This window comes from Dendrobium catenatum, unplaced genomic scaffold (assembly GCF_001605985.2).
Source record: "Dendrobium catenatum unplaced genomic scaffold, ASM160598v2 fragScaff_scaffold_963, whole genome shotgun sequence".
Lineage (NCBI taxonomy): Eukaryota > Viridiplantae > Streptophyta > Magnoliopsida > Asparagales > Orchidaceae > Dendrobium > Dendrobium catenatum.
In genome coordinates this window covers 622,563-649,528 of record NW_021319425.1, presented here as the reverse complement: position 1 = coordinate 649,528, position 26,966 = coordinate 622,563, and the positions used below count along the sequence as shown (strand labels likewise).

The 26,966-nt window shown below is 34.6% G+C and overlaps 2 protein-coding genes across 6 annotated transcripts; one reads left to right on the top strand and one right to left on the bottom strand.

Moving 5' to 3' along the window:
• Positions 1-7,016: 7,016 nt before the first annotated feature.
• On the bottom strand, positions 7,017-22,162 carry LOC114580335. 5 transcript variants are annotated; one of them, XR_003701703.1, is made up of 3 exons: positions 21,495-22,162; positions 8,340-8,415; positions 7,017-7,552 (listed from the first exon to the last, which is right to left on the bottom strand). XR_003701703.1 is itself a non-coding variant. In XM_028697530.1 (2 exons), the coding sequence occupies exon 2, from the start codon at positions 12,625-12,627 to the stop codon at positions 11,692-11,694; it is 936 nt and encodes a 311-aa protein (XP_028553363.1). In that variant the 5' UTR covers positions 12,628-12,747; positions 21,495-22,162; the 3' UTR covers positions 11,591-11,691. The 5 variants fall into 5 exon arrangements, 1 of the variants encoding a protein (XP_028553363.1); XR_003701702.1 differs by having other exon boundaries at positions 7,017-7,530; XR_003701704.1 differs by lacking the exon at positions 21,495-22,162 and adding an exon at positions 10,716-10,827 and having other exon boundaries at positions 7,017-7,530.
• Positions 7,591-16,720, top strand: LOC110093175 (cytochrome P450 704C1-like). The gene is made up of 6 exons (XM_020817982.2): positions 7,591-8,465; positions 9,868-10,083; positions 10,204-10,488; positions 10,647-10,982; positions 13,893-14,096; positions 14,444-16,720. Exons 1-6 carry the CDS (start codon positions 8,166-8,168, stop codon positions 14,621-14,623), a joined length of 1,521 nt encoding a protein of 506 aa, XP_020673641.1. The 5' UTR covers positions 7,591-8,165; the 3' UTR covers positions 14,624-16,720.
• Positions 22,163-26,966: the final 4,804 nt, after the last annotated feature.

The following is a 26,966-nucleotide window of genomic DNA, read 5'->3' as shown; positions in this document are numbered from 1 at the left end:
CCAAAAATTAAGTGGTAGGTGAGCAGTATGAAGTAGTGTTCGTGTTGTTTCGATGAGATGGCGATTTTTACGTTCGGCTAGTCCATTTTGTTCCGGGGTGTATGGACATGTTAATTGATGTGTGATTCCTTTATTTGTGAAGAAGGTTTGAAAGGCGTGGTTGTTGAATTCGCTACCATTGTCAGAGCGGAAGGTAGTGATGTTGCTTTTAAATTTATTTGTAACCATTTGATAAAAATGTAAGAATTTTGAGAAAGTTTGATCTTTAGAGTTCATTAAGTAGATCCAGCAGAATCTTGTGTAAGTATCTATGAACGTTACAAAATACTTGTAGCCGTTAAGAGAGGGAATGGGGGATGGACCCCAAACGTCAGAGTGAATAAGAGCAAATGGAGTACTAACATTTGATTTACTTAAAATAAAAGGTAGCTTATGGCTCTTGGCCATATTACATGATTTGCAAGAAAAAGAACTAGATGAAATACTAATATTTGGAATTACATTAGCTAGATACTGCATAGTGCGATGATGGGGATGGCCGAGACGTTCATGCCACAAGTTAGTGGAGATTTGTTTGGAGTGAAGAGCGGTCGGGGAGGGCTTGGTGGTGGAGATTGTGTACAATCCATCACGGACTTGTCCATGTAGCAGAACTTGATTGTCTGTTAGATCGTGAATGATGAAACCGTGAGCATCAAAGGAAACAGAGCAATTGTTATCGGATGTTAGTTTTTGAATGGATAGTAAATTGTGAGAGAGAGATGGTACATGAAGGATGTGTTGAAGAAGAAGCTTACGTGGTGTATTTGGAAGGGGTAATATACCTTGGCCTTGATGTTGGATGGGAAGAGAACTACCGTTGGCTATTGAGACGGAATCTGAGCCGAAGTAAGGTGTTGGCTATTAAAGTGTTTGAGTGTTTGCAGTTAGGTGAGATGTGGCTCCGGAATCCAGTACCCAATCTGTTGTGGGGTTGGCTTGAGGCTGGGAGAAGAGAGCTTTGGTTTGATCAGAGGCTGAATATTGTAAGTTGCAGCGATGCCAACATGTAAGCGCTGTGTGTCCCATTTTACCGCATATTTGACACGTTGGACGTGTACTATTATTGGGAGAAGAAGGTCTGTTGTTGTTGGGAAGAGGTGGACGAGAATTGCTGCGTTCGCGATATGACGGATTTTCCTTGCCGCGAGAAGATTTTGGTCGGTTCAAGTACAGAGCCAGGTGATCTGATGAAGGATTTACCTCTCGTTGTACTTGATTTTGAATGTTGATTTCTTCACTGCATAAGAGCGAATAGAGGACGTCGAGACTGATGGGGAGTTGTGAAGTGCGAATTGCAATCTTGAAGGCATTGTAGGCAGAAGGTAATCCGTTAAGGATATACATAAGGATATCCTCAGAGTCAATGTGCGATCCGGCGGCGGCTATATTGTCCACCAATGTCTTGATTTGAGCCAAGTATTGATTCATGGTATTATCCTTCTTTTGAATGTTGTGCAGTTCATTTTTTAACTGGATCACTCTTGAGCGATTGGTAGGCTGGAGTCTGTTTGACAATGTCAGCCAGGTTTCGCAGGGGCTTGAGAGGTGAAGGATGTAAGGTAGCACCGATGGCGAGATTGTACACAATAATGCAAAGACAAGGTTCTGATCTATAAGTCTCCGGAGCCGGCTGTCAGCGTGATCGTCGGGTTTATTGGGACGAATCAGACTCCCTGTTAGGTAGCCCTCGAATCCGTTAGCTGCGAACAACTTGTATATTTGCAGACTCCATATAGCATAATTCTCATTGTTGAGTTGTAGATTGACAATGGATTTTAGGTTGGACATCAGAAACTTGAGGGGAGTAGGTATTATGAACTCGGCCATGGAGGCGGAGATTGAGGACGCGGGTGGTGTTGCAACTGAAGAGGCTGGAAGCGCAGAGGCTGATGAGTCTTGTTCGGCCATTGGCGGTGAGGCTCAATCGCTCTGATACCAAGATGAAATACTTGAAAAGTAAGAACAGGAGAAAGAGCGAGAGGGAAGAAGTAGATTTACTGAAATGTTATTTCTATTCATATTTTCAACTGTTACATAATGTGTATATATAGAAGATAACATGATACTAGTTTTCTGTAAGCCGTTAGGAGCAGTTTGCCCGAGCAGTTTGTCTTTGAGCAGTTTGTTGTGATGCATGGAGGTGGTTGGAGCATTGGAGGCAGTTGGAGCATCGTGGTGAACGTGGCTGAGATGTCCATGTGAGTGGGTGTGCTAACAGGGCCTTGTGCTAAGTTTTTACACTGATCATTCCTGATTAATTTTCGGATGGTATTTTGTGTTTGTGCTTTGTAAAGTAAGAGAAATGATCATCACTAGGCCCTCCACTAGTATATATATTTTTCTCTTAATGTAGGATTGGAACCTGATCTGGCTTACTCAAGATCCCACCAGGCTAACAATTGGGTCAAGAAGAGTGACAGGCAGAAAAAGATACTATTAAATAGATCATAATTGCTTGAGAAAGTAAAGTACAGATAATTATAGAAAAGGGCAAAAATACATAAAAGATAACTAAACAAAGGTCTAATTGAACTTCTTGCTGTTTTAGCTAGCAAAGTAGCTGTTTATGCACGAGAGGCTCTAAGGCTTTATTTGAGATGATTTTCTTACTGCTTTTTAAAATAATTTTTTAATACAAATATTAAATTAAAATTTTTGTATTAGAAAGATGATTTACAAAGCAATAAAAAAATCGTCTCAAATGAAGCCTAACTTTGCTCCAAGGACTCAAAAGCTGAAGTTATGCCGCAAAAAAGTGATTCCTGAGTCCTAACAAGAGGAGCAATTATTACGTCTGGTCACCAAACGCGCTTATAGAACAATAATCACGCGCCACGTCACTTGAAACTCGGTATTACTCGGTATACATTCAAATACGTTCGGATTTGACCGGACGTAATAATTACTCTAACAAGAGTGACTACTTATAGATTCCAGTGAGGCCAACAAAATTTAGATGTTTAGCCACTGTCTGGTGTCACATTTGTAGCCTGCAATGCATCAGCTCAACAGAACCCTTGCGGAAAAATTTGCGTCAGGATGTTCTAATGAAAAAATGACTAAAATGTGCCTTAAAGCCTTCAGATTCAATTCAAGATGAGTGCAATACATAAAAAAAATTAGGATTTCAGTAGAGGGAGTATTATCTTTTAAGTTTTAACATACACGAGTTAATGTAGTCCACCTTACTTGAAACAATATTTTGAACTTTTTATAAAGTAGAGGGCAACTATAGAAAAGCAATTAGGTGCTGTCACTATGGTATGATGGTTATGAGTGGGGTAATAAAAATAGTTTCCCTTTGTACAATAGCACTAGAGAAACTTGCATGCCTCCTCTAGTCTAAGTAAAAAACTCAAGACCATTTAGAATGAATACTAGATCAATATATAGGGAGCTCGCTTAGTTGTGTTGGAAAGATATAATAAATAAGCGTGTTCTTACTCGCCAAGATAACTTGGAATACAATTATGCATGGTTTAGTGGTTTCGGGTAAAGGTGTTAGTCTTTTTTCCATGGATTTAGTGTGTAGTGGTAAGTCTTTTGAGTTTGATAAGAAAATTATCAATAATTTCTGACACGTGGTAAGTCTCTTGATTGGGCTCCAATTAAGAGGCGCTGCCACTCGAGAAAGATTGAGCATAGATTGGAGGGTTCCCAACCGTACTCGCTCACTAACCAAGCTAAGCAACAGTACTCATGAACAAGGGTCAGCAAGGATTATTTTTAAAAATGTAAATCGTGCGTAGTAATAAATGAGGACATTTAGACGGTTCGAATTATTACTTGCAAGAGAATACAAAGTTTATCATAAGATATTAAAAGGGAGAGTAAGGAATTGAATGACTTTCCATTGCGGAAAAAAATGATGAAAAGATATTTGAATGTAGAGTTACATGCTATATGATTAATTATTATTTAGAATATTTAATTATTTAAATATGATTTTATTAAAACTTTCATAATTAACTAATTATTTAATATCTAATATTAAATCACCATCCAATTATTTAATTATTTTTTCATTGCTAATGATTTAATTGTGAAGGGTTTTGCTTTTCCTCATTTTTTGCGCAATGAAAGTGCTGCAGCCGCGCACTCATGACAACGCACCTAACTAAATCAATACTATGTATATCTAACTCCTCTCTCCACTTCCATACTAAAGCTAAAATTGAAAGTCTAAAGGGGCTTAAAACAGATTGTTTTAGTGGTTTAATAGAGCAGCAATTTAGCTAACGAGAAATCATGCTCTAATTTGTATAATTCTTTCTTTTAAAGCTATTTATTAATCCATATAAGCCACTGACATTTTTTTGGACACATGAAAAATAATAATGGTTCGTTTTCAAATGCAGGGATTAAGATAATATAGCTCAAATTGATATAGTAAATAAACTTATCCCAGCACCAATAGAGTTCTCGTGCTTATTTATGTATTTATTAATTATTAATGGTCAACTCTATCAAGATCATTAATAAAAAAATATTTAAAATAGTTAAATTAGAGTTTGATACTGTGTATAATTAGAAAGCAAAACAAATAAATAGAGAGAAAGTATTTCAAATGCAGGGATTTTAAAAATAATGGTGTTTGATTTGAAGTAAAAGAAATACAGATTACAATTTTAGTGTATTTGAAATGCACTATCTGTCATTTTGATTTATTAGATAATTATTAGATTCGAACGATTACCAATACAATGTAAATGCTTTGACAATGTCATTGACTGCATCGCTTCACATCGATAGCTGTTATCATTGATGATCATCGTTGCCGCCCACCACAAACTCCCGTGGCTTTCTGTTGGCATTCAATCACTATTTTTATTGAGCTTTACATTGCATTCATTTTATTTCAAGACAAACGAAATAAAGTACCGTCGTGCATTTATTTTATAGTTATCCAAATAACTTTAAATATTTTAAATACATTATATTCTATTTTAATCTATATTCTGTTTATAACAAACTGATATGGTCACGGATTCCATCTAAGATAGATAAAAATATTCAACATAATTGATCGGAAGAAACACACGAGAGAATGTCCAATAGAAGATGCCGATAGGGTTTTAAATGAATCAAATCGATTCAAATATTACATTATTCAAGTTATTTTATTTATTTATTTATTGATCAAACTTATCTGATTAGTTTTCTTATTGAGTTCAAATTAAAGTCGAGCTTTAATTAAATATAAATAATTTAATTTAAACATAATTACTAGACATAACTGAATTTATAGATTTTAATGAATAATATAGCATAATTTATTACGTGTTGGTGAACTTTAAATATAAATAAGAAACAATTTATATAGCTAGCTATTCATTTGATATTTTTAATATACATATACACCTAATAATATATATAGTTTTTTAAATATATATAAATTAATAAAAAGTTGATACAATAACACAACTTAGCTAAGTCCGATTGGATTTGATCTAATGTCTAAGGTACTTGGTGGAATAGATGAATAACGTTAAAGGAGCCAAATAAGCGCATTATCATCATTACAAAAAGTATTCAGCGCAGGAATAAGCATTTCTTTAATTTTATTATAGTTTTCATTTTATTTTTTAGAGTAATTTTTTTAAGTCTAATTTTTTTTAAAGCAAAAAATTAGTGACAAAAAACTGCCTTAAACGAGAACAATTATTACATCCTCCGACCGAATGTAGAGGAGCGTTCGGTTTTAGGCAAAAATGTGCCTATACCGAGGTGTACCGAGTTTTTTCAGAAAAAACTCGGTACACCTCGGTATAGGCGCATTTTTGCCTAAAACCGAACGCTCCTCTACATCCTTACACCGAGCGAAATAAAAGTTCCTTAAACGAAGCCTATGAAAAAACATACGAGCCAAATCAATAAGAGCTAAGAATAAAGTTTATGAAAAACATTAAAAAAAATGTCATATTATAAAATATAAGCCTGATTATAAATTAAGATAGCTTTCTTATTGTTTTATAAAGTAACTTTTTAATATAAAAATTTATTGAACATGAAAATTTTTAACTAGAAAGTTGCTTTTTAACGAAACCTAAAATGACAATAATGCTAATAAAGAAATTGGTGCTATAACTTAATTTCTTCATGAACTCTTTTGACCAGCCTTGGCCAAGATTAAAGAGCATCTTATTTTTTTAGATTCCTTCACAAAGAATACAAAAATCTATATGGCCATTATTTGGTCTCATTTTGTGGTCCTTTTCTTCCTTTTTTTTAAAAAATTAATTCAGTCTTATTTTCATAAGATTTTTATTGCTTTTTTACCCTTGTTGTTTTTTTAATCCTCATTTTCTTATTGATTTTTTTATTAATTCCATCTTATTTTCATATTTTTATCGATTTTTTACCATTCTTGTTTTTTTATCCACATTTGTTTAAAAACATGGTTTATTTTTTCATAAAAAAATAAATTATCCAAACTTAAAAGCAATGAAATGAGGTAATGCATGGCTTTTAAATATATTTTAATTTAATATCAAATTATGTCAGATATCACCCAGTTATTTATTATGATAAGTATCACCTAATTTAATATTAACCATTTTAATATATATGGAGATATCAAATTTTCATGTAGAGTATCTTTATAATTTTTAATAATAGGAAAGCTAAGAACCAATATTTGGTGGAAGATGAAAACAACACATTGCATAATGTATAATGTATGAGATAAATATGTTGGATTTGAATTTGTCCGTGGATGAAATCAGATCTTACTAACAGGTCAACCTGTTGAGCTAGAACATATGAGCAAGAATAAAGTGTATAGAGCAGAAATAATAGATAAGAACACTAAAAATCTCAAATTTGCAGTGGCATAGTATTCACTATTAGAGAAGAACCTTTGTCCAAGAGTCTTAAGGTATGAGATGCACCAAACTATTCATTATCACCATTTATTTATAGGGTTTTAAGGATAGATTACCAAAAAAGCTATATAGAAAAAAAAAAAAAAGCTATACATAATACTCTAATAACGCTACACGTTAATCTAACACTGTCACCACTTGATAGGCTGGAGGAGGATGAAGTCAGCAAGGGAGCTCGGCGGTGATGATTAGGCTCTAGGTGTGTTTATGAGTGAGGCTTGGTGATTGGTTGGATGTGACTGATGAATCGTGTAGAAGATCTCATGTTGCCTCTTGAGGAAAAAGCCAAGTGAGATGTTGCAGGAATAAAAGAGATTTAGGCTATATGATTGTGGAGTTGTAGTCTAACAATATATCTTATGAGTTGGCATTTTTCTATGACGACTAAGTTGGGTGAGTTTGGATGTTTTGGTGGAAAGCTAGTGAGAGAGGTAGTAGTGAGCGACGGTTTGACAAGGGATCCCTAATTCGTCTCATGTTGGGTGAGCTCCATAGTAGGCTTAGGCAAGTTGAGTCCGTCAATTTCATCGAGTAAGTCCCTCTTTAGATCCTAGACGAGTTCCCCAAATAAAACCTTTTTGAGGGCAAGTATTCTCGACAAGACCTGATAGCAACCCGTGAAACACCTGTTATATGTATAATTACAAGAAAGAAGAATAATAAAATCTATCACCAATAAATTGTACCAAGTTGATAACATGAGGATATGCTAAACAATATCTATGTTAAAATTATTTTCATGAATCCTTATCAAAGGCTTCATTAAAATGCTCCCATAAATATGGGTTTTGTCGAAGACAATGATTATAAATCAAAGAAGATTGGCTTGAAGGTTGATAAAATATTTTGTGAGCATGGCGAGAATTAAATATAAGTGGAGAATCGTGAGGCACTTAGGGATCCATCAACAACTTTCTCATGAATAAATGGCGGTCATTGTCGTAGGCCGCTCATAACTTATCAACATAAGAGAATACAAAATATGAGTTGGATAATAACAAGAATATGTAAGGAGGGAATGTATTTTTCATGAAAGCTAAAAAGAGCATCCAAAGCAGATCAAGCATCCAACGGTTATAAATAAATCAGTTAATTATATAGTAGAAGCTGAGAATACTTTAACGGTTACAAATAAATGGCACATGCTGCTGATTTAATAAATCACGTTTTCATATTGCCTTATAAATCAAGCAGCACAACTTCTTTTTCTTTTCAATATCAAATTAAGAAACTCAAGAGATGGCTGTCATGGCTAAATACCTACAACCAGTAATAATACTTGTGCTGGTTTTGGTTGCCATCAAAATCTTCCGAAGACATGGATTTTGGTGGAGGAAAGCAAAGAAGAGGTATCATCCGATTGCTGGAACTATTTTTCATAAGTTTCTAAACTTTAGAAGATTGCAGGATTACCTCACAGATATCTCTCGCAAATACAAAACTTTTAGATTGTATGCTCCTTTTCGTAATCTGATCTACACCACAGACCCTGCAATCGTGGAGTATATATTAAAAACCAACTTCAAAAACTACGGCAAGGTGATTTACCGATCAATTCATATGTTTCTTCAGTTTTTTATGATTTAATAGTTAAAAGAGCTTAGTTTGCATTGATGGGAATGAGTGTTCCCTTTACAAAACATTTGAAAGCCAGAATGGAATAAAAAGCAATCGGAAACCAGGTTTTTTTTTTTCGGAAGAAAAAGCCTTGTGTTCTATTTGTTTATCTGCTTATCTTATATTTATGTATCAAATATGTCATTTTTTTGGAAAATTATTTTATGTTTTTTTTAGAATGCATATCATATGATTTTGTTATTAATTTTGAATTTTAATTTAGTACTGAACTCAAATTAGGCTTCATTTGAGATAGCTTTTTGATGCTTTTTAAAATAATTTTTTAGTACAAAAATTTTGGGAATTAGAAAATTTTGTACTAAAAAGCCGTTTTAGAAAGCATAAAAAAGTTGTCCCAAAGAAAGCCTTAGTCTATTGGTTGGATGCTTTGACTACTAACCAAATGGTCGTAGATTTGAGTCTTGCGTATGTGATGTGTGTGAGTTTTCTTAATTTATTATATATATATTGAAACTGTACTTAAGTTGTGACACAGTTTATTTAGTTGAGAGTTTTGACTATCAACTAAAGGGTTTTAAGTTCGACATCATGTATATGTTATGTGTGTATAAATTTATGTTAATTGACCTAAATATATTAAAAAAAAATTCATTGCTACATTCCTTACTTTTTTTTTTTCTTGTAAATTGCATTAAATATGATGGTGGATTGGATAAGTAGCATATGCGCTTGTACTTTTTTTAAAAATTGCATTAAATATGACTGTAGATTAAGGCTTTGTTTGGGAAGACATTATTGTTGCTTCATAGTGCTTTAATTTTTATACTAGAAAGCTGCATTAAGAAACAACAAAAAGCCATCCCAAATAAAGCCCAAGTAAGTAACACGAGCTCTTGTACTTTTGATTTTCTAGGTGTCTGTTTGAGATAAATTTTTTGTGTTTAATTTTGTTTGATTATAATTTGTTTAAATGTTATAAAATTTTTTATAGCAAATTGTAAGAAAATTATTATTTGACTTTTAAGAAATTATATTATTTTACTTTTTTATTTATTTCGTTGCATAGTTTACTTCCTTCTATCCAAACAAATTATACTTATTATAATTAAATCACCACTTATAACTGATGAAAATATAAAAAAGTAAATTGAAAATGAATTTCACACCACCTGATGTATAAATTTGATAAAATAAATAAATAAAATTGAATAAGATGCCATTTACCTCCATTCGTTCATTTAAAGCATCTGTCAAGCATGTGAGGTTTGTTCATAACAAATGCCCTGCTAAATTCTATGTATGAATTTTGTTGTATTTCTCCACAACTTTGCCTTCTTAAATAATATATTTTGTCAAATTTCAGGGACAATACAACTATGAAAATTTGAAGGAATTATTTGGAGATGGAATCTTCGCAGTGGATGGTGAAAAATGGCTTCATCAGAGGAAATTGGCGAGATACGAGTTCTCAACAAGAGCTTTGAGGAACTATAGTACCAGTGTTTTTAAAATAAATGCAACAAAACTGGCCAATATCATTTTTGATAAAGCAAAATCTGATTTGGCCTTCGATATTCAGGTTAATCAATTTTTAGAATTATACAATGTGTTTTTTTTATTTAGAAATTTACAAAATCATTCGAAAACTTCTTCTTTGGTTTTTAATTGGTAAGATAAAATTATTTTAATGATAATGCAGGAACTGTTTATGAATTCAACAATGGACTCAATCTTCAAAATTGGGTTTGGTGTTGACCTAATGAACTTGGATGGGTATGTGGATGGGATTAAATTCACAAAAGCTTTCGATAACGCAAGTGTTTACATCCTAAGTCGGTATGTTGATGTTTTATGGAAATTTAAAAGGTTTTTCAACATTGGCTATGAGGCGCAGCTCAAGAAGGACATCAACATTATTAATGACTTCATATACAACTTGATTCGTGCAAAAAAAGAGAATATGACTAATGCTAAAAGGAATTTGGTATATTTTTCATTTATATTATTTACATAGAACAAATATTCTTATACATAATATTTGACATAGCCCAACGTCTAACTTACCGACCAAGGTTTGCTTTTCTTACCACCCTTTTTTATTCTAGTGCTTATTTGATTTAGATCTATTCCATTATCATGTAGGAAAAGAAAGAAGACATCATCTCACGATTTATGAGTGAAATGGAGCATGATCCAAAAAATATAACTTACGAATATTTGAGAGATATTGCTCTCAACTTTGTTATAGCTGGCAAAGACACCACAGCTGGAACACTATCTTGGTTCATATATTTGTTGTGTAAACATCCCGCCGTGCAAGAAGAAATTTTTCAAGAAGTGAAAGAAGCTACCCAAGCAGGACAAGATATTAGTATTAGTGAATTCGCTGAGAATATAACTGAAGAGTCTCTTGAGAAAATGAGGTACCTTCATGCTGCATTATCCGAAACCCTAAGGTTATACCCATCAATACCAATGGTAAGCTTCTTCATGATCAAAATAATTCGCTAAAAATATGTCAAGGAATTTTTATATTTTATGCAGGTTTCTAAAATTTATGAATTAATTGTTAAATATCGTAACTTCTATATTTTTATGTTAACATGTTGCTAGTTATAGGGACTATATATTTGATTTATAAATTTTTTAGATGTACAATAGTAGTTAGGTAATATGGTTATTCAGAAGCAAAGTTATTCATATCAAATGTAATGTTTTGATTCAACTTTTTCTTAAATAATGTTAATGTAGAGACAGATGATCTTGACAAAGGTATGAGGAAGAAGACAAGAACAAGGTGGAGAAGACAAGATAACCATGTAGAAACAGAAAAGGAATATCTTATTCACCATTCACCTTAGAATATGATAGGAAACACTTGTGGATCTCAAGTATTTCCTATCAATCTTCAGAAAACAGCGAGAATTCTCCACCAAAATCCACACACAACCAGAAAAACAATATAAATTTATATTATTTGATGAAATAGAAACGAGAAAATAGCAAGATACAATTGATCCTCTATTCGAGAGGATGATCGTTCTCTCTCAATTTCTAGACGCCGCTAGAGCTCAAAAGAAATCAAAGAGATCTCAAATTTCAGCCAAATTCAAGATACCATAACCGTAGGAAAACAAACTATTTAATGCATACAAATTAAAAGGAAATCCCTAAACAATCCATACATTCAAATTTCCCTCTTAATTCCCCTAAAAAACTTTCCTATTTGGCTCCCGCAAAGCTTGCGGCTCGCACGGTCTCCGCAGGAGGCGAACAACGGCGTTGTTTCGCCTGCAAGCCGGTCCCACCTGGACCGGTCTAACAATACTCCCCTCCCAAAGATCCACCTTATCCTCAAGGTGGAAATATACTCGTGTTTCTGTGGAGGTGGCCATCCTTGATGTGGCTGAAAATTCTTACCAAATTGCTGAATCAAGGGCTGTACTGAAAGAGAAACATCCCCTCCCTCCTCCATCTTGATCATATCCAACTTGTGTAGTCCCACCAGATAATCTTCCCCCATCTCTTGTAGGCTCCTAACCATAGTCTTAAGTGATACCATGGCTTTGGATAGCCCTACATCTCCCCTTATAACCATCTTTCTCCCATCCACCATTAATTTCATCATGAGTGCTCCCCAATTGTCCTTGGTTTCCCTCAAGGTTTGCAACCACTTCATCCCCAGGATGACATTAGTACTTCCTAACTCTAGTGGGAGAAAATCCTCCCTTACCTGAATCCCGTGGATGGTCAACACCACTCTACAAATCCCTTGACCTCTCTCCACCTTCTTTGTACTCATCATCACCCCATAATAACCGGTGTCCACCAATTTCACTCCTAAATGGTTGACGACCTGAGTGGAAATGAAATTATGGGTAGCCTCATTGTCAATCAATACAACCACCTCCATACATGTTATTTCCCCCTTCACCTTCATCGCATGATTCGAAGTGAACCTTATTACTGAATTCAGGAAAACCTCGGCCAGATCCAAATGCAACTTATCATCCATGCATCTCCTCCTCTGAATCCTCACCTTCCTTAGTTTCCTCGTTATCACGGACAATGAAAACTTGAAGAGTTCGGTCATTGCACCGATGCCCTGGCGTATACTTCTCATAGCACCTGAAGAACAAACTTCAGCGATGACATAATGGATGGGTCGTCGGGAGCAGCTGAATCTAAGTGCTCGCCAAGTTGAGAAGAAGACGAGTTGGTCATTGGAGATCGCTTCTTCAATCTTGATTTGATACCATGTAGAGACAGATGATCTTAACAAAGGTATGAGGAAGAAGACAAGAACAAGATGGAGAAGACAGGAGAACCATGTAGAAACAGAGAAGGAATATCTTATTCACCATTCACCTTAGACTACAAGCTATATATAGACATTTTGCTAACAGTTACATAGACGTGTACGAGTAGCCTTATTACACATGTGCATGAGAGACAAGATAAGTTCTTGTTTGTCTTTATGCTCTAATAGTTAAGCTATCTAAAATGATCAACATTAATTGGTTAAGATCTCTCTTGTTTTATTATTTGTTTTAATCATCAAATAGCTTGACATTTTGATGTTAGCAGATTTTCCTGATGTCAAGATGTCATGAAAATATGAATTAAATAAAATCTATATGTTTAATTAAATGATATCATTAAACCAAATCACTGCATTTAGTAATAGCATAACATTATATAGTATAAATTAATTTCCAAACAACCTCATATTTAATTATTATTCGTAAATTTTAATCATAAATGAGTTAGAAAGATTTATGCTTTGTTTGAGACGGCTTTCTTTCTGCTTCTTAAAGCAACTTTCTAGTACAAATATTTTTATATTTGTACTAGAAAGCTGCTTTAAGAAGCAGAAAGAAAGTCGTCCCAAACGAAGCCTTAGTTTTAGATATCGGTACAAATGTAATTTAGTTTTTGAGAAGTATTTTTGGTCCTGAAAGCTTAAGCTCGCCAACCTTAATCTTGCTTAATTGCACTTTAATCTTAGGCAATATTAATGAACTTACTTCTATGAAAATTTTCTTTTTATTTAGAAAGATTTATGCTTTGTTTGAGACGGCTTTCTTTCTGCTTCTTAAAGCAACTTTCTAGTACAAATATTTTTATATTTGTACTAGAAAGCTGCTTTAAGAAGCAGAAAGAAAGTCGTCCCAAACGAAGCCTTAGTTTTAGATATCGGTACAAATGTAATTTAGTTTTTGAGAAGTATTTTTGGTCCTGAAAGCTTAAGCAGGCCAACCTTAATCTTGCTTAATTGCACTTTAATCTTAGGCAATATTAATGAACTTACTTCTATGAAAATTTTCTTTTTATCTTAACAAACTTATTATATAATAAGATGCTTTGCGTTGCATTGTATGCATGTAGAATGTGAAGAGCTGCTTCTCTGATGACACTTTACCTGATGGGTTCAATGTTAACAAGGGCGACGTTGTGTTCTACCTGCCATATCCCATGGGTAGAATGGAAATACTATGGGGCGATGATGCTGAAAAATTTCAACCAAAGAGATGGCTGAATGATGATGGGTCAGTCCGAAATGAAAGTCCTTTTAAGTTTACAGCATTCCAGGTAAAAAGTAAAGAAATTAACTGGCTGTCAAACGTTGATCAATTTAAGTTTTTTTTAATGAACGTGTTTCCTTGTTTTACTCAATTTGTTGTAAGTAGGAGGCAAAAAAAAAAAAAAAGTAAGAACTAATTGATTGCTTTACTAAAAAATACGTGTAAATTAAATAAAGTAGGAAATATAATGTTTTACATCTTTTATTTAGTACAAAGATTTTGAATTTACTTTATATCAGTTTAACAATATGTTGGTTGAAGCTTAATTCAAATTTTAATTTGTATTGGACTCTTACCTTTCAAACTATTAGTTCAATCTATGTCTTATTGCTCTTAATTTACATCGTGATGCAGGCTGGACCTCGTATATGCTTAGGAAAGGACTTCGCATATACACAGATGAAGATATTCGCAGCCTTCCTGCTCCATTTTCTCAAGTTTAAACTTAGCTCCAAGAGCAATGATGTCCATTATAAAACTATGATAACTCTTCACATAGATCAAGGCCTTTACGTGCATGCATATCTTAGATGAATATGCGTCAATTACTTGTGCTGGAAATTATGTTTAACCCAAAAACATATGAAGTGCATTTCCTTAAATTTACACTATTCTTGGATTGAAGGAAAACCAAGGAAATGAAATGAATGAAGCCATAATAATTTGTAGTTTGAATATTTTTTAACGGTTATTGATTTGAGCTTTTCAAAATGTGGCACAATTTATCCCATTAATGCCGTTAATTATTCTAAAAAATTTGCTTAGCCATAAGTAGAAAAAGATGTTTCTTACAATTAGGAAAAAACTATTATATATATATATATATATATAATTGTTCCAACCACATAAAGTCTAAGTAAATTTATTCTGCATGATTTTTTTTTTTTACATTTGTTTTTTAAGCTTCATTTGATGGGTCTTATCGAGCAGAGGTGAGATGTTTGTCGATAGCTGTGGTGGTTGTAGAGTTTAGAGTATTCAACATTATCTTTTGAACTTACCCTTTCTAATGTAATGATCTAGGAATTTTTTTTTTATGGACATCACTAGTGGTATTTCTATCTTGTATGAAATATTATTTATAGTTATCTTTAATGGACAGTGAAGATTAAATTATGGTTAGATACTATTATCTTTGAGTTGACCAAGCTGATTCCTGTGAACTCGAGCAGTTGATAGTAGTTCAAACTGATGGTCCGTGGCATCTTCCATCAGTGATGTCTTGATTAAAAAAATTGAATACTATAGGCAATGATCTAACTAGTGCATTAATGATGACATATCAAAGTTTCGACAGAAAATTGGCTTGGTCATTCCCATTTAATATTAGGAGTTCAGATAACCATTACTTCCCATTTGTAGCATTGGAGAAAGGGTCATACTCAGCCTCTATCAACAATACAATGAAGCTTGGGTTTGAGGGCCAATTTGAGATTTGATGGAGAAAATTCATTGGGAGATTCTTAATCATGCCATAAAGCAAAAGAAGACCATCAAATGATAGCATGCTTACTTCCTATTGAGCACATATTTCAAGGCATACAAAGAAGCAAAGCATCACAACCATGTTATATATTGATTTAGGAAGGCGGGGGTAGAGAAACGACATTGAGTAGGTTAAGGAAAAGTTTTCCGTCTTTGCAGAATTGTAAAAGAAAATAGGTACTAACTTGAGGCATAATAAGTCTGTTTGTGAGGCTACCAATATTCCTATGATGGATGAGATCTAGTTAACATCAAGTTCTCTAGCTATGTTAGTGAATTAAAAGGACAAGTTGGAAAGGGAGAATCGAAAGCTGAAGAAATCCATCTCTACAGAAATCACTAACTCTTGACGTTATTTTGCTGTAGGAACTAGGTTCAAAGAAATCAGTGTTGATATGAGAAACAACATGAGGAGGTTGAATGCTTTCTTGGATGCTTGTTTGTATAATAAGAGATCTTTGGCTAAGTATTTCTAACCATTTACAAATAAAATATTTTAAGTTAATGCTACCATTGCAAATGCTCTAGTTGAGAAGGCTTTGTAAGTTGAGTAAATTGTTGATCCCATGAGCTCACAGGTTTGTCAAGCTCACTAATATTTATGTCTAGTATTACAACACGATGAACAATGGTGGACTAATAAACATATCAAGATGGATTCAAATCACTTTATCAAGATAAAAGTCATGTAAAATTTCATGAAAATAACAATTTGGAGATTAAATTTCATGAAAATAACAATATGGAGATTATTAAATCATAACGATTTAATGTGAGAGCAATACACTTTATAAGCTTATAGATTATCTACATACTCACATTATCACCTTAAATTTTTTTTTTAACCTATAAATAATAATTGTAATAATTCACAATGCTTTATAATAAAATCTTATCATATTAATAATATATATTTGTATTTAAAATGCTTATATTTTTTATATCCTTCTTTATGCATGAAGAATCCCATTATTGTGCTAGGGGGAGAGTTGTCAAAGGCTTGTTAGAATCCCATGGAACATAATAGGTTTTTGAAACAACTAGTTTCACTTAGGATTTCCCTAAATTATGATTGGATCATTTCACACTCTTTGTCCTCCATATGCATACCCATTGATATAAGTTGTTTGTGGGCTCCGAAAATTCGACCCGGGCCTCCACTCGATTTTTTTTTTGAATGGATGATGGACCCGGTCAAGATCCCATGGTTCCTTCGTCCCGGGCTATCGTGGTCCCTGGTCTACTTAGTCAGAGGAGGTAGTCGACCCAACCTGACAGAAGGATCCTTGTCGGCAGCCATGGTTTGCTTCGTCCAAGGGTACCTTGTAGACCATGGGTGGATATTTGTCTAAGGGGACAAATTTGAATCCACCTTAGCTTAAAAAGGACTTTGTGCCATATCGATCATATCCTATTAATTCATATCTCAATGATTTTACGCTACTAAGAAACATATTGGCTCTGGCCATAACCGGTATTTCGTGGTGCCATTTGGCGGTAAAACCACTCAGTTCAGAGGGCCCCGGGTCACAACCGTTTATATTGTGGTGCCATTTGACAGCAAAACCGTCAGTCAAAGGACACGTACCACGTCCTTATTGGCAGAAGAATGTTTGACAATGGATCATAGTGATATTTTCGAATAGGCATTTAGCTCTATATGAGCTTAAGTTATATTCAAATTATCCACCTCGACAAACTGTTGCGGATGGTGGATGGATTTTACTTTAAGTAGTTTGATGATTGAATATAAATTTTAAATATTTAAATTTAAAATTTTCTGGGACATTTGAGATGACATTTGAAAGTGTTCGTGAACCCCTCCGATTGAGATAAACATTCAACGTGGCCATCATCGGGATATTTGAGGTCATTTTCATTTGTGGATTGAACCTTGTTAACTCTGTCAATAGAGGATCGGGTTCGTCATAGGCTCAATGCTTTTGTTGATGAATTTTCTTTGTTGAAGGCCTTATATGAATGCATAAAACAAATAATATGGTCGACACCCCGACCATATATCTGTTTATAATTTGAGCCGTGTCAACTCTTATTTACCTATATAGAAGGATCGAGCTCGTACTACATTCATTTATTAATACGCGCAGTATCCCTAGACGTCACATGTGTAACAATAACACGCTCGTCGGGGCCCATGCAGGTGAATAATTTTATCAATGAATCTTTCTTATAAAGGGTCTTGAAGGCCTAATATGAATGTATAGTCGATCGTATATTTATTTAATGGTTCAAACCGTGTTGAGAAGGAGCAGGTTCGAACTTAGATTCATCATTTAGCCCGCGCAGGATCCCTAGACGTCACGTGTGTACCAGTAACATGCTCGCTGAGGCCCATGTGGGTCTTTTATACATCTCCTTATGTCTACCTATGTGCATACATATTACAGTGCATGTGCGGGGATTGAGTTGTTTGCTGCTTTGTACAGGTAGACTGTCATGCACTACTTATTTCTTTCACATCTTAGCCATCGTCATCACTCATATGTGGGCTAATGTGTTTACTATGTTTCTTGTAGAAAAGTTAAATCCCTCTACCTCCCTCATGAATAAATTATATCATTCATTAGAGACCCCATTTTGTAGCAAGTGGTATCCAAGGTTATTTGTAGCATCCTTCCTTATTCATACATGAATCCTCTGGTCATTGCTCCTAAGCTAGATATATGAATCCTTGCTTGTTCATTTGAATACCAAATCCTTACACTTGTATGCGTCAAATGTATTTGCTTGCAAATAGGTCGTATTTCCTGTATGTCATTTGCCTTTGGTTGCAAATGGGTTGTAATCATGCTTGTTGTAGTATGATATATCAGCTCATGTATATGAAACTTGCATATTTTAGCTCTCCTTCATTTATCACATTCATGTTGGTTATTGCTTGTGAAACAACAAATCATGCATGCCAAAGCTGGCATGGGCTTTCCATCCCTTCATTGATCTTTGTTTTCATAATCCAACCTATTGATTAAAACTTGCATGCTTTGAGAATTCCACCATTCATTGCTTGCAAGTAAATGATGTATTTTTTTTTTAGAACAACATATCATGACATAGAAATTGATTAAGTGTCTATAATTCATCACTACTTGTAAGTAGAGTTTGCAAGTCTCTTATTATCCACAGATTCCATATATTTTCTTTTGCATTTAATTTGGATCTTATTATTTTATAAATCGTAATATCATTTTAAGTGCAATTTTGATTTTGTATCATCTTAATCCAAACATGAGTTCAAGTGCATCCTTTGTTCTATTCAGGTTCATTCAAGTTCTGTTCGAGTAGGTCCTCTGTTATCCGATTAGCAAGTTTTGCTTGAGTTCAAATGTCCAAGTCTCCAAGATCATGCTCTTTGTACTCATTTGAACTAGAGTCCATAAGTTTTCTATTTATTCAAATTGTGAGCATGTTCAAGTTCCCTGCTGTCTTTAAAGTTCAAGCTTCTTGTTGTTCAAGTATTGTCAAGTCTTGGCGACCATTCAAGATTTTTCTTGGTTAAAATTGATTTAAGTATTTTGCTCATTTATTTGGATTAAAATTTCGTTCATTTTATTGTCCAAATTAATATCCAAATAACGTCCAAGTAATGTCCAAGTCTTGTGCATTTCAGACAAAAATCCGGCAGCCTCTTGGTCTCCCCCGTTTAGGGGAAAATCCGAGAGACTAGCCTTCCACTCGTCGCTAGTTGAGCGCTTCAGGTAGGTGTCAAATGACACTGCGGCCACAAATTCTTCAATCTCCGCCCGCTACATGAGCATTTAAGGGTCTTCAGGCACCTATTGAAAAGAGCACAAGGATTTTCCCACGTATGGGTACTTAGTTTTGTCCCCCTCACATTACATGAATGGTCCGGGGATTACCCACCTCGTCGTAAGCGTAATGTCGATTTCCCTCCCTACTATGCTACGTGAGCGCGTAGGAGGTTTGCCGGCTTGTCGCAAGCCATGAGAGAAGGATTTTTGGGTTAGAAATGTTATACCTTCGCGTAAGGGTGGCGACGACGGCGGTGCAAATGCACAAAAGGAAAATACTCTCTTTTTTTTTTTTCAGAGCAGAAGGGATCGGTAAGGGCAGTTCGACAATGGGAGAAGGCCTTCGGCAGCTACAGGTAGGGGCGACTGGCCTATCTCTCTCTCTCTCTCTCTCTCTCTCTGGACCGTACGGATCGGGCAAGGCTAGGGCAGAGGGAGCGACTGGATTTGGCCCAAGAAGCCTGCGGGAGGGAGAAAGTTACCTAAACAGCGAGTTCCGTCGCTACTTTCGATCGGACAAGAAGGGAAATGTGATTTGCGACCGGATTGGTAGCTTCAGCTCAGAAGTTTGGAGATGACGAAAGTGGAGATGGGGCGGAATCGGGTAAGAGGCGAAGGATTTGGAGCTCGGTTGAGGTATTTTGGAGTAGCGAATGGGGTTTTTACGGGAAAGAAGAGGAAGAAGACCCGAATGCCTTTGTTTACACTTCGATCGAGGAGCTGTCGCATGATTTAAGCAGAAATCCTGGAACAGTGCTGGATGAACAGTGACAAAGTGGGATATCTTGCGGGATTTGCGGAGATTTGGGCGGCTTCTCGACGAATACGAGGAATGTAATTTTTTTTTTGTTTCTTTTGGATATTATACAGAGGTTAACATTGTTTAGATCTAAATTATCACAATTATTAAAAATCCATCGAAAGCATTCTAAGTTCCTCTTGCAAATATTTTGTGAAAGGTCTTTGTTGCCTTTTCTAAGAAAGGTTGCCCATCAATTGGGAAGAAGTATTAACTGGGAAGAACTATTATTTTGTGAAAGGTCCTTGTTGCCTTTTCTATGAAAGGTCTTTGTTGACTTTTCTGTAACATCCAAGTCATAAAATGAGTTCTTCATAAGATATCAATTGAAAAACCTTATTTGTAAGAACTATTATTTCTATATTGTTTTTACTTTTTGTGGTGTCTTACTATTGCTTGTGTTGATTGAACGAAGCCTTAGAAGACTTAGTATGTGGCCTTTTTTTTTTCATTTGTATTGGGTTGTCTTAGCTCATGTCTGAGCGTGTGTTATGATAGTTTATGCATTGGCTCATCAAGCGAAGGAGAGAAGTTCCAGTGGAATCTTATGTAGTATGTAGTCAGGCACTTATATAGGTCGGTTAGTATTGAAATACATTAAAAGGTAGTATGTTCCTTTATTTTGATTATTTACTCTTACTCAGCTCATCCACTAATTTATGAATTGCGCTATAGTAAAAAAAAAAAAAATCAAACACCAAATTTTCTCATCCCCAACCCCTCACTTGGTTATGCTATAACCATCAATCTTTATAAGAGTATTGACATTTTATTTTTCTTAACTTCATAAGAGTAAATCCATATGACACAACTTTCCTATAAGTGGAGTTTTAAGTATTTGGATAGTATGAATAGCATATATTAAATATAAGATAATGAATAAAATAGAGTTACTTGGTTCTAACAAGTATAAATAATATACCTATTAAATATTGGATAAAATTAGTGCAGAAGAATAAGGGCTGAAAATGAGTAGATTTAAGATGACATTAATAAAAGTTGTTGAAAAGATTTGCATATAATATGTTTAATGCTTCGAGCCTTGGGGCTTCATTTGAGACAAATTTCTTATCATTTTTTAAAGTAAAATTTAAGTAGACAAATTTCTTTTGTATAAAAAACTAGATGTTCCAAAAAAATCGTATGAAAGAATGAAAATAAGAATTTGTAAAAATAGCTTGAAATAATTAAAAAAAAAGATTTATGCGAGAATATCCAAATCAAAATTTGATCATGATTAAAAAAAAAAAAATAGATTTGTATTGCAATGAGTGCTTGATTATTCATATATTTCATTCATCTTGTTGACCTGTATACTGTAGATAAACAGAAAAACAATCGAATTAAGTACCTGATCGAGGCCGATCCCCGCTCAAATCCCGTAAATCTAGCAACCCGGACATCCGATCGTCATCCTCGCACATCAACGCCGCCAATCCCACGTTCGCTTTCAATGCCTCATCCCGCCTCGCTCATCGTTAAATATACCGAAGAAGTGAATGCTCTCGGCTCTGCTCCTCACGCGCAAAATTTCCTCAACTGTGCCCTCATCTTCTTCTTCCTCTCTACTTCGCAACTCCAAACCCCCAACGACCACATCCATAGCCGCAATCCAGATGAGAGAGAGAGAGAGAGGGAGAGGCTGACGCCTTCACCTCCTTAAACTTCCCTCTAGTCCGATCGGAAGCCACCACGACGACGGGAGCTGGTTAGGGCATCTCCAACCGAAAACTTCATTTTTCACGGCAAAGTAACGCAAAACTCCAAAATGGCGTGGTGATGCTCCAATCTAACGCCATTTTAGATGTTTTTGAGAAGGTAACGATCGCTCTCCCTTTCGCACGTTTCCGGTTGAGAGCAAAAAATGACGTTGGTGTCGCACTGTTCACCTGCAATGAAATGGCGAAACTCCATACACACATTTAGCGTTCGGTTGGAGATGACCTAGGTAGCCGTCTCTCTTCCCTTGGCGCTTTTCTTCGGCAATCCCTAGATGACTACTGCGGCTGAAAGCGGAAAGCTAAGGATTTATTTTGCTTTGAGGTTAAGTAATCCTGTTAACAAGATTTATCTAAAGTCCTGCTTAATTCCTGCATTAATGCTGTCTTATCATGTAAATCATGCTCATATCTTTTCTTTTTATTAATTATGATTAATTATAATTAAATTTTTTAATTATAATTAATTATTATAAATCTTAAATTAGTAATAATTAGAATTACTTATTTTTAATTATAATTAATCATTATTAAATATAATTAATCCTAATTAATCTAAATTATAATTACTTATTTTTTAATAATTAAAACTAATTATAAATATTTTTTTATTATAATTAATTAAAGATTAATTATAATAATTATTTTCAATTATAATTAATCATAATTAATTATAATTAATAATAAGTAATTATAATTAATGAAGATTAATTATAATTAATTAGAATTAACAGTAATTAATAAAAAATATAATTAGTAATAGTTAATTAGAAAAATTAATTATTATTAATTAATAAAATAAAGAAAAAATAGATCTCTTGCCTCGACCCACGAGCCGACACTGTAGACACTACCGTCCTTGCCCCAACACTGTCACCGACACTGCTACGCAAGGTATGAAGTTTCAAATTTTGTCCTCGACGCGTGTGACGCGTCGATGGACCCCTTATATGAGCTCTTGTAGCACGGTGGGGGGAATTCGATGTGACACATGCGAAGAGATGGGTGGCCCTCTACACGTTCTTGTAGCGTGGTGGGAACACCTTAAATACCCGTAAAACACCTTATGATTTGCGGAGAAAAAAAAAACTGCATTTTTAACAGGTGCTTTGGAGACCCCATACATGCTCTTATAGCGTGGTGGGATTAAAGACTACGGTCATAATGTCTAAGGACATCTATCATACACGCTCTTTGTAGCGTGGTGGGATAGACACAACTCCTCACACTTCTCCCAAATGGATGTTGCCAAAATTTACAACAAACGAAAAACCTACACTTAAGCATATATATATATATATATATATATATATATTATATATATATATATATATATATATATATATATATATATATATTAAATGCACAGAAAAATTTAAATGAAGCGTAGAAAACCAAATTCTGATTGAATAGACAGATGGTACTTCAAAACCTCATATGCTCTTGTAGCGTGGTGGGATTGAAGACTACGACATTGGTGTTTAAGGACACCTATCATACACGCTCTTGTATCATAGTGGGACAGATTCAATTCCCAACATTTCCCTCAAACGAGGGATATGCCAGGATATTGTCGAAATTCATACTGAAGTATACAAAACCTGAATAATAAGAAGACATCACTTAAGCAGTAATATAGAGGACCTATACTTGAACAGAAATGCCCAACACTTGATTAACTGTGTAGAGAATTGATTTTGAACTGAACAAATATGGGACTCGTGACGAGCAAGACTTCAATGCATACATACAATGAATGTTAATTAAATCACAACAATTACAAAGCAAATATTGGACCATCAATGTCTGAATGCATGAGCACACAATGAATAATGCTAGTTGATACATGATAGATGTAGCAAACTCCTGCAATAGTATCTACAAGGTCAAATGCACTATACTTGCAAGCATTAACAATCAACTACAAAATTCACGAGTATCTCCCATATACATTAATGAAGACCTTGATGCAAGCAACAATTAACTATTGAATGCATGAATGTCTCCCACATGCATAAATGTCTCCCACATGCATAAATGAAATCTCTAATACAAACAATAGTTTGCATATAGATTGAGATGACAACAATTATAATTGATGGTGGAAGATTCATCTCTGCAAACAAGTATAATCAACGACCACCTGAGATTAGTGAAAGGTGGATATGATGTAGGAACAATGGCTCTTATACGAACACTTTCAGGATATTATATTGAATACGATCGATCCTTGTAAATAAATACAATCCATTTGTGGATAACAACAGTAGGTACATTGTGGAAGACCCCTGTAAACACAAAAGTATACATAAGTATATGATAAATACAAGCATAGACTGACTCCGCGAAGAGAACCCTTGTATGAGGAGGTCACCCCTCTTCCTGTAAAAATAGAAAAGATGTTTGAGCATATTCGAACTAAACTTCATGGTATTCCAAAGTTCCTTTAAGAAAATGTAAATCCCTTCAATATATTCATGACGATAAGGTTGTTATTATTAAAAAAGTCAGGAACAACAAGAGCTCCCCAGATACCTCAACTTATCTCAGAGGCCAACTACTTAACTATGGAGGCTACATCTTTTAGAAATTCACAATACTGTAGATCCTGAAAAAGATTATTTTCAAGGCAGTAGCCACTGGTTTCAAAGTATAGGGCATCGGTAAGAATTTAATCATCTAAGGTTGAAATGATTAATTCTTTATTTAAGCCAATAATAGAAAATGATGATGACATAATTAAAGAGTTGCTAATTGATTCCTATACGAGCCCTAAAAAGATCTGATGAATGAAAAAAGTGAGTCTACATCAGAACAAAGATGTATCTCGTGGCAATAAGGTGACAGTGCCACGATTTACTTGTAAATAAAAGCGGGGAATCAATAATGAAAGACCACAGGCCACTGGAGTACGACGCCACACTACCGGATCTACAACCTGTATACAAGCAGACAAAAGGCGTATACGAGTTGCCAAATAGATCGTTGCATTCAAACGAGGGTTTCCCACACAACTAAGCAGCATCACATATTAATGAAAATGCCGCCGCACATGCACTATAATATGTATGCAAATAAGTACACAGAAGGGCATGTGTAATCACACGATTCGCATGAGTCCTGATAAGCGTGTTGTAGGACCACACGCGACGTCTAGGGATGCTGCACAGATTAGTAAATTTGAACCCGATCCTCTTAAGCAGGTAAATAAGAGTTGATAAGGTTCATCAAATAATTATAAAATGCCCGAAATACCCCCATGGGACCCGTCGAACATGTTTTAGATATATGCATTATGTCTAGGGATGCTGCGTGGGCCAATAAATAAATCACAGTTTGTGCTCTATCCTTCTATATGGATAGATAAGAGACGACCTGACTCAAATTATCAAATAGATATACGGTCAAGGCGTCGATCAAAATATTTATTTTATACGTTCATATATGACCTTCAAGGTCTATGACAAATGAATTTCATCAAACAATAATATAAAGCTTATGAAACCCAATTCTTTGTTGGCAGCTCAATAAAGTTGACAAGGCTCAATCCACAAATGGAAATGACCTCAAACACCCCGATGATGACCGTGTTGAATATAAATATCAATTGGAGGGGATCAAATATTTTTAAATGCCCTCAAACTTCACATAAAATATAATTTTTTTCAAACAACCCCAAAGTTACTGCAATGATGACCGTGTTGATAGAAAATCTCAACTGAGGGGGATCACAATCATTCAAAATACCCCTAAATGCCAATAGAAATCTAAAATTTTGAAAATCTTAAAGTATAAGATATTTAAAATTTAAATTAAATCATTACATACTTAAAGCAAATACTTATCAACCCTCCACAATAGTTTGTCGATGTGGACAAATTCGAAAATAACTTTAGCTCACAAAGAGTTAATATCTAGTAGAGAATATCATTAAGATCCAATCTTAATATGTCTATTGCCAGTAAAGACGTCACACATGTCCTCTAACTGGTGATTTCGTTGTCAATGACACCACACCTAAGATTTTGCCTCCAAATTGCACCGTAGATAAACGGTTGTAATCAGGACCCTCTGAACTAGGTGGTTCACCGTAAAATGGCACCATTATATTATGGTCATGGCCAGCACTGGTATGCTCCCTAATGGCGTTAAATTGTTTAGCATTAAATCAATATGATATAATCGATAGGGCATAAAGCCCTATGTCGGCTAAGGTGTATTTAAATTTGTTTTATTAGATAAACATCAATCCCAGATCTATAAGGTAACCTTGGACGATGTAACCCATGGTTGCTGACAAAGATCTTTATGTCAGGTTGAGTCGACTACCTCCTTTAACTAAGTAGACCAATGACCACGATGGTTCGAGATGACAAAATCATGTGATCTTGATTGGGTTCATCATCCATCCACCAACCACTTTAAGTGCAAGATAATGAAATTCTCAATTTTAAATATCCAACTTCCAATAGCTAAGCTTATGCTTCTACTATATGCAAGATATTGTGTATTTTTACATATCTGATTGACGACTATCCTTAATCAAAAGTTTTCTCTAGTAATCGAGAGGGGTAATTAATTATAAGGGCTCGTGCCTATAGGTGAGGACTTTATGATTCAACTTCCAATAGCTAAGCTTATGCTTCTACTATATGCTTCCAATAGCTAAGCTTATACTCCTATAGGCACCGGCCCTTATAATTAATTACCCCTAATTAAAACTCCCCCAGAAAGCAAATGGGGAGGTTGGGGCCAAATTTTCGGAGTTCACACATCTTTAAATAGATCTTAGAATTTTAAAAAACTTCCTAATTAAGTTTTGCTTGGAATATCCATAACCAATTTTTACTGTTGATAAAAATGACAATGAAAGCATAAAATTTGTTCGTTGATTTGATATAATATTAGCTACTTTGGGTTGCAGCTTGGTTTTTTTAATGCTACAGATGATCAAGGACACCTTAAGGATGTGTAGGAGAATTCTAGCTCTTTTGGGAGGTACTGAATGAGTAGTCAATGAGTGCTCCTAAGATAACAAGTATGTGGTATTGTAAATACTTATGGCAAAGTTTGAAATGACTTTGATTACTTTCACTTCTTTATTG